Source organism: Strigops habroptila, chromosome 6 (assembly GCF_004027225.2).
Source record: "Strigops habroptila isolate Jane chromosome 6, bStrHab1.2.pri, whole genome shotgun sequence".
Taxonomy (NCBI): domain Eukaryota; kingdom Metazoa; phylum Chordata; class Aves; order Psittaciformes; family Psittacidae; genus Strigops; species Strigops habroptila.
In genome coordinates this window covers 61,106,244-61,120,860 of record NC_044282.2, presented here as the reverse complement: position 1 = coordinate 61,120,860, position 14,617 = coordinate 61,106,244, and the positions used below count along the sequence as shown (strand labels likewise).

The following is a 14,617-nucleotide window of genomic DNA, read 5'->3' as shown; positions in this document are numbered from 1 at the left end:
GTCTAATAAAAGACAGAAATAAAAGGTAGGTGGGTGGTGGTGTTTGCTTGTCATCAAATCTGCTGATTGAAAGTACACCACTGAAGTGGGGTTCAGAGCAAACTGGCTCTATTTTGGGTGCACAAGGAATTAGTGTTTCAAGATCCTTACTAGGACATGTGCTGGGGCTCTAGGAACAGACGGTGACCTGAATCAGAACAAATCAGTGAAGCCTAAACACAAACACAGCTTTAGGGCTCATGATCCAGTGGTTTTCAGACACCTCATACTCAAGAACTTCAGCTTCCTTTGGAATGAAGTGGCAATCTGAGACAAAAGTATTAAACTGAAAACAACTGTAGCAGTGACTTGTGACAGAGTCCAGAGACAGATAAGAGCAACAAGGTGAGCGAGTACTCTGACTCATCCTAAGCATTAACTCTGATATGCAAGGATAACTTGACTGTCACAACAGTTTCACTTTAACGAGGACTAGAAAGGAGAGGGATTAACTTTCTTATGAGAACGCCCTGCAAATTTTAGGCTTAATAGACACTTATCACAGTGTTAAAGGGAGCAGAGTATTTGTCAGAACACTTATTCTCTCCTCTTCAACCATCTTTGAACCATGGGTTGGTCTATCCTGGGAGGCTATTAAATATCACCTTTAAAAAAAAACCAAAAAAACATTAGGGCTAATCCCTAGGCAGGCACTTACAGAGCACTTCAAACCTTTTGCAGAGGTGCAGCTGAACCTCATTGAGAGGCCATGGCTCTTGAATTCAAATTATCCTAGTTAACTTTCTCCATGGTCCAATGCTAAAAGCATTTTGGCATCTCAGAAAGGTTGCACAAAGGAAACACTGTCCTTGGTGCTTCGACATGTCTGTTTGTGATACGCTGGAGCAGGGGAAAAAGCTTTTTTCAGCAGAGCTTGTATCAAGAGCTAAAACTAGCTCCAGTGCTCACTGGCATCACAACACAACTTGAGCTTTTTGCCCCATTTTCTGCCAGCATGCATGCCTTGGCTAGGAAGTGCTTTGAGGTCTAGCATTATTATCCAGAGATAAGTACTTGGAATTGAAATAAGAAAAAGTGTTTAAAGATATTTCTCAGTTCCTTTGATTTATTTTTCTCCCTTTAAAACAAATAAACAGAGAAGAGTGTTTTGGGTTTTTATCTCTCAAAAACCTTCAGTCTTACAGCTTGTAAATCCACAAAACCTAAAACTCCAGTTGATATCAAATAGCAAATGAAAGAAAACCATTACGCTTTAATCATGCCTCATCAAGTTCTCCTCCTGAAAGGATGACAAATCTCAAAACTACAATAACTCTGCCAAGCAATGTTTAGAAAAACATGAAGAAAAAAGCAATTATGAGAAGTGGCACTTGCCCAACATTTGTGTTGACAAGAAACAGATGGGCAGAAACACCCTCACTGGGGTGCAAGGGTACTAAACTGCATCTGTGTTATGAAATGCAGTCAAGTTACTTGGGTGGGATACTAAAAATACTGTGTTTGACTATCTATGAAGACATTACTGGATGAAAAGTATTTCTGAATCGAGAGCCAAATTCTATCACTAAACATTTGCAGATAGTGACTGCTAAACTAGACATATATATTTACCCACCGGCAAAACATGATCCTTTTACAGTGATAATTTTTGGCACAATGTCTTCAACCAAGCTGACAAAATATAGACGAAGAGAAAACATGAAAGGAATTCACTTTAAAGCACCTTTGAATCATTGTAGAACAAAAATTGTCTTCTTCCTGAGAGCTGCTACTCTGTGCAGTGAGTTTATAAGGATATCTAAGAGCACGTATTTTCCGGTCAGATGATAGGTCAGTTTGCACATACTCTGAGATGACCAAAAGCCACGTTGTTACTAGTGATTAGTGTAATCTGGAGACCAACCTGGTACATTGGTGAGCATGAACACGAAAAGCAAATGCGAATCTCATCCCACTTAGAGAGGCGCTAAAATTAATCCTAAATGAACTCTTTTTCATACCATATATTACATATATAATGGCAACATCTCCAGTGTGCTCAGAAAAACACATTTGGTATTTCTATGTCATTAAACATTTTGTAAAATGCCTCTGACAATGGTGACTGATGACTTCAATACAAAGCCTTTTGATTTCATGTCACTGGATGAAAATTCTTCAGTGTTAACACCCAATATGCAGAAAGTTCAGCGGCAGATAACAGAACAGACTGGGCGAGTGCATACCAGAATCACCCTCCAAGGTCCAGAAATGGTCTAGCCAAGGTTATAGCTGATGCAATCCTAAAAGGGCATTAGCAGAAAACTTCCACTGCTCTTGTCTATGCTTTACCATCTGCAGATAGGAATCACTGAGCTCAAGGACTGTCACACTGACAGTATTATGTTCACATCATCGTTTAAAAGCAGCTATTGGAAACAGCAGCAGGGCATAACAGTTGCTTCATTAAATGTAGATTTAAATCAGTTTTGAGCACACAGGATAAAATACTTTCACAAGACATAGAGCAATGCAGTAAGAATTCTGAATCCCCTAGTATATAGTCAAAAAAAGTTGAATCAATTTTAAAAAGCCCCCCCCCCAATATTCCTCTCTGCCCTCAATTTTAAAATAATTTAAATGTAATTAATCATTCAAATATAAAGTCTCCTGCATTCCAAAAGGAGATCTGAATCCCTGTACAAGTTAGTTGTATGTTTGGCATTTGTTTTCTTCTCTGAAGAAACTCTTCATTTAAATCATAACCCAAACAAAACCCTCTTATTCCACCTTCCATATGTGGAACATTTCAGCCTGTAATAGCACTTTTGAATTCCACATTTCTAATCTACTTTATGCAAAAGTAACCATAGAGTTTTCTACGCAGCTAAATTATTTCATTCCTAGGTCTGTACAGATTAAAAGGGTAATTTATAACCATTTTCAAGTTAGTTCCTAAAGAAGTTCCAGTGGTTTGCTCCAAGAACTTTAAAAGCCATTTTTCCATACTCATTCTCATTAAAAACTATTTGTATGAGGATGATAGTGAAAACTGAACTTGGAAAGAAATGAAAAAACTAACAACTCAGCCAGAAGAACTAGACACATAGGAGCTCAGCTGGCCACAGAGAATCTGTTGAGCTATGCTGATTACAGCATCCAAATGATTCTTTATTTGAAACACTGAAAAAAGCCTTCGAGATTTTAAAGATGGTTCTCTGAGGCCACATTATTTACATTTGATTAAGGAATGTCAGTTCTAGCAATTATACCATGCACCATGCACATCCATGAAGCTGTTATTTTTTAATGCACTGCCAGAAAAAGGCTTTTGTCTATTTAGATAGTTTTTCATTAGCTGCATTTCATTATTTTTTAAGATTAATTACTACATCTGCATCAGAAGGTGAAAGAGAAAAAATTGACAGCTGCCCTTTCTGTGTGTCAAATATCTGCATTTTCATACCACAAACAAAATGAATGACATTAGGACATGGAAATTCAGAGAGTTTATTATTTTTTTAAGATAGCTGTGACTCAAGATGTCTCATTCAAGCCATGTGCTAAAAAATACATTTGAGCACCCAACAAGGTCCTCAAGTATGAAGATGACCAAAATCTACTTATGATATTGGTCAGAGGAATTTGCTTCTGCCACGGCAACAACAAAAAAACCCAGAAACTGAAATTTAATATGTACATTTTTAATGTCAGCACCCAACAATGCCCTTAAATGTAATTACACAGGCAGTTCCTGGAGATCAGCAGGGTCATAAGGTAAAGAACAGTAATTCTGCTTGGTGCACACTATGAAAGCCTCAGGATGTTAATAAAAAAGACAAGCTTCAAGAGCATGTACATAATATAATTAAGCACAGATAGATGAAACTCTGATTCTCCATCCACCTGCATGTTTTACACAAGATTTTTAAACTTTTCCCCATCAGCAATAAGGGTTGGCAAGGCGTTAAATCTTGCACACTGCAGTACTAAGCTTTTTAAAGAATAGACTAGGTAAATAGAAAGCAATTCCTGTAGTCCAGAAAGGTTTAAATTATTGGCTTTTTTATTTACAGACTACTGGCAATTAATTTAAAAGCATCAGATACTGGAGAAAATAGGCCTTTTCTAACTTAAAAGTATATAAACAGCTTCATCAGAAACCAATCTTTTAGGTACATAAACAGCTTCATCGGAAGCCGTTCTGCTAGTTACATAAAGAATCCTATTATGCCAAATTAATTCAATCTAACTAATTAGAGAGCAGGAAGTTCTTTCAATTATTTTATGTGCTGTCTGAGAAACACACTTGAATACGAGAGCAGATTTCATTAATTGCGGTTCATTATTCTCCAGATTAGTTACTAAACTTGCATCAGAAGGTCAAAGACAGCAATTTTGTTAGCTGCCACCACCTTGACTGAAACGTCTTTGCATTTTTGAAACTCAGGCAACCACTGACTACAAACACAAACAGGACGGGGAAAGACATTTTAAGTAAACTTTTGCATGTCCTCCCTTGCTTTAAGGTTGATGCCAGCCTAAGCAACAGCATCCGACTGAAATAAAAGCTGCTTAAATCAAAAAGGTATTTTCAGAACAACTGATCAGAACTCCAGCTTCTCTTTACTCACGCAGAGATTTGGTAACACATCCACTCGGAGAGCTGCTTGGTCACAATGAACTTCAGTTATAAGCTTGGAAAAAAGTACTGCTCCCTCGGAAACAATGCTCAAAAGTGCTAAAATCGACTTAGCTGTAAGATTATGCTTACAAGGAGTAACAAAACAAATCCGATGCTTTCTGTAGGGATGTACAGCCACCTAACCCTGATAATTTAACTGTAACAATTGAAAATTTAATACAACAGCTTGACCAACCATCTAGTTCAAGATGGTTCACCAGCATTTTTCCAGAACAAGTTTTAATGACATTAGATCATAGAATCATAGAATGGTTTGGGTCAGAAGGGACCTTAAAGCTCATCTAGTTCTAATCCCTTGCCACGGGCAGGGACACCTTCCACGAGACCAGGTTGCTCAAAGCCTTGTCCAACCTGGCCTTGAACACATCTGGCTGAACAACCTCACCTCTCTCAGCCAGATACTTAAGCATTCTCAAATAATGTAACAGATATGCACTGAAAAGTGAGCTTGACAAGAACTTTGGGAACTCTCTTTCACTGTAGTTGTTTGATGAACCAGGAGAAAGTAATAAACTGATCCACTCGGCTTTTTGGTATTTGTGTTGAAAAACTGTTTTACCTATCTGCTTATGTTTTTAGCCAGGAAAAGATAATATGGAAATTTCCATTTGCTTTGTAAAGCATTCCTTTCGTCATTTCTATTCTTGAACCTAGTTCTCCCCAGTATATAGCAACAAAAATCCACCAGTTCCCAATTAGGAGTTGGTTTTCTTTGCAATTACAGCCAAAAAATTCGTTTGGCTTCACTCCCCCCTCATATTTTTCATAGTTTACCACCTACTCCCACCTTGCACGTTCATTTATGTTCCCTGCTACTGTGTATCGAAGTTTTATTCTTCCACAGAACTAAGATGCATTGTTCTGTATTTTCTGAAATTCAGAAAATACAGAACTACTTTTTGTGTCCTCTCTGTTGTGTATTTTACTACTGTTGTGCAAGAATTACTAGCCTGCTGCCTGGCACTGGCAGGTTAGCGATAAGGTGTTATAGCTGATTGCCAAACAGTGACCCCTATAGCAGCCCCATCACCCACCATGTACAACAGCCATTCATCACCACCACCATTTAAATTCTTCTGGCCACATTTGCATTGTCAGACCATTAGCAAAAAACAGCAAGAAAGATTACGAGTTGTGATATTTATGATCTTAAAGCCCGTCTTGCTACAACAGCCAGTATTTATTTTTGTGCTGCTCAGAAGAAGCTGTCGCTAATTCTGTAGCAGTTCCTTCAGTTTTTGCTCTCTCTTCTGAAAGCTGCAATTGCTAGCAGGAGTGAAGAAGCTCCGTTTCCTCATTAATAGGGCTACAAAGACTCTCTATGAACCTCTCAAACTAGCAAGGTATATTTGTAATATAACTGAACTTGTTCTATTAAAAAACTTGAAGTTACAAATGATTTTAAGATTTCATTTTATTACGCAGATCCAGTGGTCATGGAAAAATGTAATGCAAACAAGCATTAATGCAACATTGCACACTCCTGTTGGCTTTTTTTTTTAAACAAATAAGAAATAGCATTTCCCTCTTTTTAAAAGATGCTGTGATCATGATCTGATTACTTGAGCTCCTATAGCAATCTATAATATAAATTATCTTTAAATAGATGTTTGTAGTTTAAAAACTGACTTAAAGACAAATAATCTTGAACAGTAGGAAGGAGTGGTAACAGGTGGTTAGACTACAGGCAGGAAATTAGGCCTCGTTTCTAATCTCAGCTCTCATTGATTCAGTAAGAATTCAAGAAGTTGTGAAAGGCTCTCACTGAAATTGTAAAGAGCATCTATTTGCATCTTTCAATACCCAAATACCTTTAAACAAAGCCACTCTCAATTTTAAATCTCTATATTTCATAGAGGAGTAAGTTTATATGATTCTAGTCTCAACACCAAGGCTGTTGTAGCAAAAGACAACACGAAAATGTAAAGCAAATAAATTAGATTAAGATACAGGAGTAAAATTTGCTCCCTTTATTACTTTGTAGAGAATAAAACCACAGTCTAACTAAAAATATTTTACATCTGCCTGATTTTTATTTGTGGCATGTCTGTCATAAGTTACTTCAAAAAAATTTAAGTGTTAGTCTATTTAATCTGTTTTCTTTAAAAGACAGTAGCTTTTTCTAGTCTGCTTGACCATGCACCAGCTACTGCTCAGAGCACAGAACCCACATCTAGAGCAGGAGGATTTTGCAGCACAGCATCCAAAACCAAAAAGAAAATCAAATGCTTCTCTGACGTGTGGAATAGGTAAGAGAATGAATAAAAGCAACTGGCCAAAGCACAGAGCAGAAGATAGTAAAAGGTGACATGAGCTGGGGTGAGGGGTAGGAGGAATGGTATATGAAATAACAAATTAAATACAGAATTACCTTTTCCACTTGGCCATACTCAAACAGCACTAAGTGCACTTCATGAATTTTACTTCATGAATTTACATGATACTGATGCTGCAAGTGGTATTGCCGTAAATCATGCTGGTAGCGTACCTGGCACTTCTAAAGAGCCAAGTGGGCTGAGTGTATCAATAGGTTTAAACAGCTCCACTATCTCTGGACAGAGAAGAGGGGAAATGCCTCACAAGGCTTTACTATAACCAAAACCTTGGTTTGCATTGCAACAACATAGCCTATTTGATTTCACTTTTTACCTGCTGTGCAAGGGGAGAGGTCTGCCTCCCCTTTTTCTCATCTCTAACAGGAAAGAGAGACTTCAGCAGCTTTGGCATCTGAGGCACAAAGGACTTTACAGGATTCAGGTAGGAAGCAGCAAGGCTACCAATACCTGTTGGAAAAATTAAAAAAAAATTGAGAATAGTTATGCTTTGGAGAAATGAAAAGAAAAAGAAAAACCCAAAAAAACCGAACCCCAAACCAACCCAACTCCCGCCAACAAAAAATTACAAAACTATTATCATTTTAGTCTAAGATGACATCTGCCAGTGGTCAAAGCATTAGCCAAGCAAAAGCATTGAGTGCTTGCTCCTCACTTGAAAGGGGTAGGTCGTAATCTGTGGCCCCAGCATACACTATATTTTTTTTCCATCACATGGCATGAAAAGCTTGCTGTTTGCAAATGGAAACATAAAATGCTTTATACATTGCAGAAGCAGGAAAAAACAGAATAACCCCAAACAAAAAACCCCAACAAACAAAAACCACAAACCAAGAAGCAAAATTGAAAAAGGATGTCCATACAACACATATTTTTAACAACAATTACAAAACTTACTAGAAGTAAAAGATGAGAAGTTCCAAGTTAAGAAAAAGAAAAAATGTTAGGGGCATTCAAGTCTCCTTACTCATACTGCCATTTTCCTAGACTACTTCCCCTTGAGAAAACCTAGGAAAACATGCAAAACATCACTATCTATCTACCTCTGTGCTCTCAGTTATATATTAGGTACATCCGCTGCAAAATATCCATACAATTCCAGTGCTGCCTATTTCCTAAAACATTTGTAGCCTTACTGTCTTTGCTGTTTCACTCATGTAACAGACAGCATGTTCTGAGAGCAGCTAGCTTTTGGCTTTAGAAAACGAGTCACTGAGATAAAGACTGCATTTTCAGACAACTTTAAACATGTGGCATTTAACTCTTAGCAGAACTAGTATCAGATTTAAAGAAAAGGCCAGTTAGAGTTGCCTGGAGTCTGAGTAGCTTAGCCACAACTGCTAAATGTTCATGGAAAGGGAACTGCACAGACATTGCTCAGGAAATTTCTCTGCATCTCTAAAAGCAGCTCAGCTTTATCTGACATTCAGGAGCTGTGGTAACTTCATTTCATTTTTAGGAAAGTTGTCTTAGCTTTAGGAAAGCCCTTACCTGGATCAGGAGAGTGATTTTGCTGCCTAGAGCCTGGCAGAGAGGTACGAGATGGACTAATGCCTCTACTGGAATTTGTGACACCTTGGGATACATCTTGCTGACTCTCCCATCGGCCCTAGGGAAAAGAAGTTGTATCTTTCAAAGTTAGCACACCAGCAATAGTATACATTAATACTTACATACCAGCCAGCCTGCACAGCCCCTTTGCAAAGTTGAGAATGCATAGAAATGAGGAAAGACCCTTCCCCAGATGCACTTTTAGTTGAAACACCCAGTCCTGCAAAGACATGCACCCTCAGCATCAAGGCACAGTAAAAGTCTACTTATAGACCCTCAAAGATATAATATTTCGTTCAATTGTGCAGCTGTGCTTTGGAAGTTGAGTACATTACAACCAGGTGAAAATAGACAGTACTGCCTGCCCCAAATTCCTAAATATTTTGTTTATCTTCTCTGGAAGCAGTCATGATACCTAAATACCTAAAGGGATCCTAGAGAATCATAGAATCATAGAACAGTTAGGGTTGGAAAGGACCTTAAGATCATCTAGTTCCAATCCCCCTGCCATGGGCAGGGACACCTCACACTAAACCATGTCGCCCAAGGCTCTGTCCAACCTGGCCTTGAACACCGCCATGTATGGAACATTTATAACTTCCTTGGGCAACCCATTCCAGTGCCTCACCATCCTCACAGTAAAGCACTTCTTCCTTATATCTAATCTAAACTTCCCCTGTTTAAGTTTGAACCCGAAAAGCTGCAGAGGGACATAGCTTTCGAGGGCAGGTAGTGACAGGACAGGGGGAATGGCTTTAAGCAGCAAGAGGGTAGATTTATATTAGGTATTAGAAAAAAAATCTTCACTACAAGGGGTGTGAGACATTGGAACATGTTTCCCAGAGAAGCTGTGGAAGTGTTCAAGGCCAGGTTGAATGGGGCTTTGAGCAACCTGCTCTAGTGGAAAGTGTCCCTGCCTCTGGCAGGGGGGCTGGAATTAGATGAGCTTTAAGGCCCCTTCCAGTCTGTGATTTAAGGCCCCATTCTGTGATTCTTTGAGTGAAGTCTGGATGTAGAGTGTCAGAAAGAAGGGGTGAGGACAAACTGAGCTCTGAACAAGAAAAAGAAATAGGATCTTTGACCTAAAGGCTGGACAGTAGTGCCTAGTGTCAGAGAATGGATGAGCTGGTCAGATCAAGAGGAAGCAACTGTAGTACGGCCTGGAAAAGAGAGAAATGGAGCACATGACAACAAGCTGTGGGTATCAGGAGCCAAGAAAAAGGTTAAGTAAAGATAGGTTAGAGTTTTGACATGATTAGTGAGGATGAAACACGATTATTTTCAGACTGCAAGAGCCTAAGTGTAGATGAAGTAGGAAGAAAAAGCGACTGAGAAAGTAGTAGGCCATCTGCCTTCCCAAAGTCCCAGAGTTCTCCAGCTGGGTTTTACATGGATCCCAAGGGATCCTGCAGGTGGTGTGTGACAGAAACTGGCTCAGAGGTAAAATCTCTTGGCTAACCGAAAGAATCTCCAAGCTAGTATTTCACATCAGTGCAGAAGCATCAAGAATCTATGTGGCCAAATTGTCCGTTCCTAACTCTATCATCTTGCTATGTAAAATTGTTTACAGATTTGTCTGCAACAATTACACTGAGTGACTGGCTAGAGGGTGTGTCTGCGGGAAGTTTCGTGTGGGTACCAGACAGTATATTGCTTCACTGAACCGAGCACCACATTATGTGTGCAGAGTTGAAAGGCAGGAACTGAAATCCAGGTGGTGTCCTGCAAACTTCTGACATAGGCACACTCACAATGCCTGTCAAAGTGGTTCCTTTACGCTGCTACAGAGTAGGCACTAATCAAGCTGTATGATGCTAATTTACTTAATTTATAGCATACCTTAAGGAAATTCCATATCCATTTAAGAGTCTATGGGTCACAAGAATCTAGACTCAAATGCTACAAGAAGTCTCAATGTCTTGTGGAAGTGTTGTCCTGTTCGGGCAGTAGAATGCCCTCAGGACTACAAGCTTGCAGAGTTTAACTTTCCAGAAATAGATGTTGCAAAGGCAGGATGGTGCAGCAAAACCAATACAAACTGAAGCCAGATCCCACTTGTGGTAAAGAGTTGTGCTATCAGTGATATAGTATCTGTACTTGTCTGAATTATACTGTATGTGAATCTTGCTTGTTCTTTTAAAAGACGTAACAGATACTTTCACAACAAGAAGGTACAGTGAACATACTAGAAAGGAGTCACAAGCGATGGACTGCTGTATCCCAGACCATAAGTTTCATGTATTTTTGCTGGAGGAAGAGGAGAGAAATGCACCTTTTCAAGAAGCTCCACGCTGCTGGATGCAAGGAAATAATCCAACCTTGAACAGAAAAATGACAGGCAGCTAAACTAATCTTCACTGTAACTTGAAGTCATGAATGTTTCACAAAGAATAAATAAGCCAGGATAGGAGGAATAGATTTCTCCAATGGGTTGAAGGTCACACTGAGCAGCCCAGAGCAAAAATTGTTTCCATTTGAATCTATAAGTTAGTCCCATAGAAGCTCTCATGCTTTGAATAGCAAGTAACTTGCACTTTTGCAGCGTAGCACCTGTTTTCAGACTCTACAAGCTACCATCTGTATTATTAGATGTAGAGCCAACAAGTGCTGTTTCTGTGAAGTAACATCTGGGATACCTAAGGGCTAACGAATGTCTGAGGAAGCCATCCTGAACGTCAAAACTGATATAACCCAGGCTGGGACCAGCAGAAATACTAGAGGTTTGTTTAGTCTTGTATTTTTGAGGACTTTGGTGTTTAAACCCTTCTTGAAAGCTTCCTGCTCTATCAGCATGGATGACAGAGCTGTTCTACCCATACCTTAAGCCCCAACTTGAACATTATCTTTGACCTGCAACTCATTTATGTCTTACATACATCAGAAAGTCATGCCTATGTCTGGAAAATTCTTTCCACAAAATGCTTCTATGAAACAGTTTTTCCTATTCCACTTCCCAGAAACTCTTACTTGGGCTTTTGCCATCTTGTGTTTCAGCTGGCTCAGGTCTCTTTCAGGTGGCCTTACCTCATGCAGTCTTTCCCCACTTATATCCATTCCGAATACTGCTTCAGTCTGCTTTCTTATTCTATCTGGATGATTTCACATGCTGCAGCAGACATTGAAAGCCTGCATGGAAATAGCCAACATCTTCAGACTACACTCAAACTGTCATCCCCTTCGGGATGTGAAATGTTTCCTGAAGTCTCCTTCTCTGCGTCCCACTGACAGATTAGTTTGCAGGGGAAGAGTCAAAACATGAGAAGAGTTCATACTCTATCCAGATGGGGAAAATATCTCAGTGTAATTCAGTATTTTTGGAAGCATCAGCTCACCAGTACAAAAGGAGTTAAAAAAATAAAAACGAAAACTATTTGGTGGGAAGTCATCACAAGACTCAAACACTTGAAACACTGTTCAGTTTTGCTGCCTTCTGATCTGGTTTGCCATCAGCCTGGTAGATGGTGGCATTAGGTTAAGAACAAAAACTGTGGGAGAGTGCAAAGCATCTGAAGGGTTCTCTTTTGGAGGACATAACAGAGTTTGATTAGTGTTACTTTTGGATCTTAGGGTAATGATCCACTTACTAAAGACAAATGGATAAAGGTGATACACCTTCATAGTTCTATCTATAGGCCAAGTCTAAGTGCTTCTGGAGACCACAGAGACTTAAGAAACAGAAAGACTATTATGGGAAAGTTTTCTAGCTTAATAGAACACTGACTCAATGCAGGTAAGGAGCAACTGAATCGTTTTCTTAATCATGAGTTTTTTGAGTCTGAAGCACCCTTCACTGACTGTTTCAAGAAAAATAATCTCAGGCAACTACCTTGACTTTCTAGACCTGTTTGGAGAATGATGAAAAAATTTGGAGTAGGTAAGAAATGGAGCAAAACACTTTCAGAATATTCACCTTGTACAGAAAGAATGGCAATGTTTAGTGACATTTTCTTTAGGAAAAGCCTTTATTTCCCCTAGGATCTTTAGGAAATTTTGTTTCAGCCTTGATATTATGGATGCATATATATTCTACCTAATTTTAAATATTTTTGCCAGGAAAAATAAAACAAGGTCCTGAAAACAGGAATGTGAACTTGAGAAAAGGATTTGTCTGGCCATACACTTAAGGCATGTTCGGTTTTTAAACAGCACTTGCTTTGGAGAGAGTGGAAAGATCATCGGTTTAGATTGAAGGTCAGGTTTCTAAGGGGTGATATAAGCCTCAACTCTGAGATAAGAGCAAACCATTAAAAAGTAGGTAAATCAGGGCAACAGCTGAAGAAACATTTGCAAAAGAATATACTGGAGGCAATTGAAAGGGTCAACTGTTGTGTGAAGAATCTGCAGAGGCAAAAGGTAGTTCATGAATGATTGATTTTACTAAACTGGATTGAAAGATAACTCATCTCAATCTCACAAAAAGAAAAAAAAGTAAGAATTATTAACTATATTAACTTGATGAAGTTCCCAAGTCTCACATCTGCAGGTTATATAGCACTCTCACATGATTGCTTTGTGCATTCACTAACTGAAACACTTAAAGTCTAAGCAATTGGTATTATTTAAGTGCTGTGAATATTTCCTCTATCAAGAAAGGTGGTGAGAGAAAGGAAGGAAGCTTGTAAACATTTGTGCAGAGGAGCCATCATTTCATGAATTCATTTGGTCTCTGCCAAGTGACCAAACAGAGGTCAAATGACTTAACAAATCAAAAATATCCACCAGAAGAATGCATGTCCCTTGATATATTTTGATACATAGCTGTCTATAAAGTGTTTGATTTCAATAATACCTTCTCCTACTTCTCCTCTGCTTTCCTTTCTTTCACACATCCTCCATGAAAAACACCAGGGAATTTATTTCAGGTCAGCAACGACATGCACAAAATCTTTAGAGCAAATAAGGGTGATCACTACCTAAGTCATCTGTAGGCTTTACCTGACAACAATTCTTTTCTTGAAGTTGACAGAGCAACAAAATGCAGCCACTAGGTAAGAAAAATGAATACTTTTTGTGGTTTATTATTTTAGCAGTTCAGAAAAGGCTTAGGAAAAGATGACCATGTAGCATTTGTAAATATAAGCATACAGCTGGGACAAAAGGCACTTGTTCTCATGAACAGCAAGATTATTCAAATAGATCTACATGGTACCAATTTGCTGAAAAAAACCCTCTGGTTCCCAGTAAAACCTGAAGGTTAAGTGGCACAATCATGTCTTTCTTGGCTTTGGTGTACGAGGCTTTTGGCCTCTGGACCTTTGGGAAAGGAAGGATGACTGCAAAGACAGAACAGCAATTGTTTAAGAACAACTCATAACATATTTCATCAGCACATGATTATAGTCTGAAGAACTGTAAAACAAGTCAGAGGTGCCTTCCACTCTTTGTGCATTTGATTCATCCACTTAAAGTCAAGTGAAATTTTTAAGCTTCCAATGCAAGCACCCAGGAACATAAAAATCCAGCTCCGTATCTGGTATGACCAGTAAGAGACTATAGTCCTGCATCATGACATGTGCTGATGTGCCAGATGAAATAAAATTCATCTCTTTCTCCTGTAACCATATCTGTAGTGATAACAGAAGTAAAAATTGCCTTTTTCTCATTTACGCAAGCAGATGTGTCTTGGAGGTGAGACCAAATGCAGCCCTGTTAACCTAATATGAAACTGTCTTCTGAAGTAAATTTAGAAGACACCTCCTTGCCTTCTCAGCCAGTTAGATAGCTTAATCTTGTGAGTTATTATTAAAAAGATCCCAGTGGTGACTTAAATATTTCACATGAATGCATATCTCAGTGAGAGAGTCATCCTGCTCTTTGGAAGCTCTCTGTGGTGTCAGTATTCAGAGATAATTTAAGTTTTTTTCAGAATATGTCAAACCCGGACCTCTACTCCAGTCCTGGAGAAGGGTTTTTCTAGGTCTCTATGGGGGCATGACCGCCCATCCACACTTGTAGTAAGAGATTCAACTACGGCTGCAAGATGAATCCGGGTCCTAATTCTGGATACTTCTCATCTGCCTGTTTCAGTTGCATCAACACCATCTTTACT

The 14,617-nt window shown here is 38.9% G+C and overlaps 1 protein-coding gene across 2 annotated transcripts in view; it reads right to left on the bottom strand.

Moving 5' to 3' along the window:
• The window catches only part of KIF13B (kinesin family member 13B), a 136,848-nt gene that overhangs the window by 11,693 nt on the left and 110,538 nt on the right, over positions 1-14,617 (bottom strand). For both annotated transcript variants that reach the window (XM_030489419.1, XM_030489420.1), the window contains exons 36-37: positions 8,509-8,626; positions 7,334-7,467 (exon numbers count right to left, since the gene is read on the bottom strand). In XM_030489419.1, coding sequence (XP_030345279.1) covers positions 7,334-7,467; positions 8,509-8,626 — 252 coding nt within the window. The remainder of the gene's footprint in view (positions 1-7,333; positions 7,468-8,508; positions 8,627-14,617) is intronic.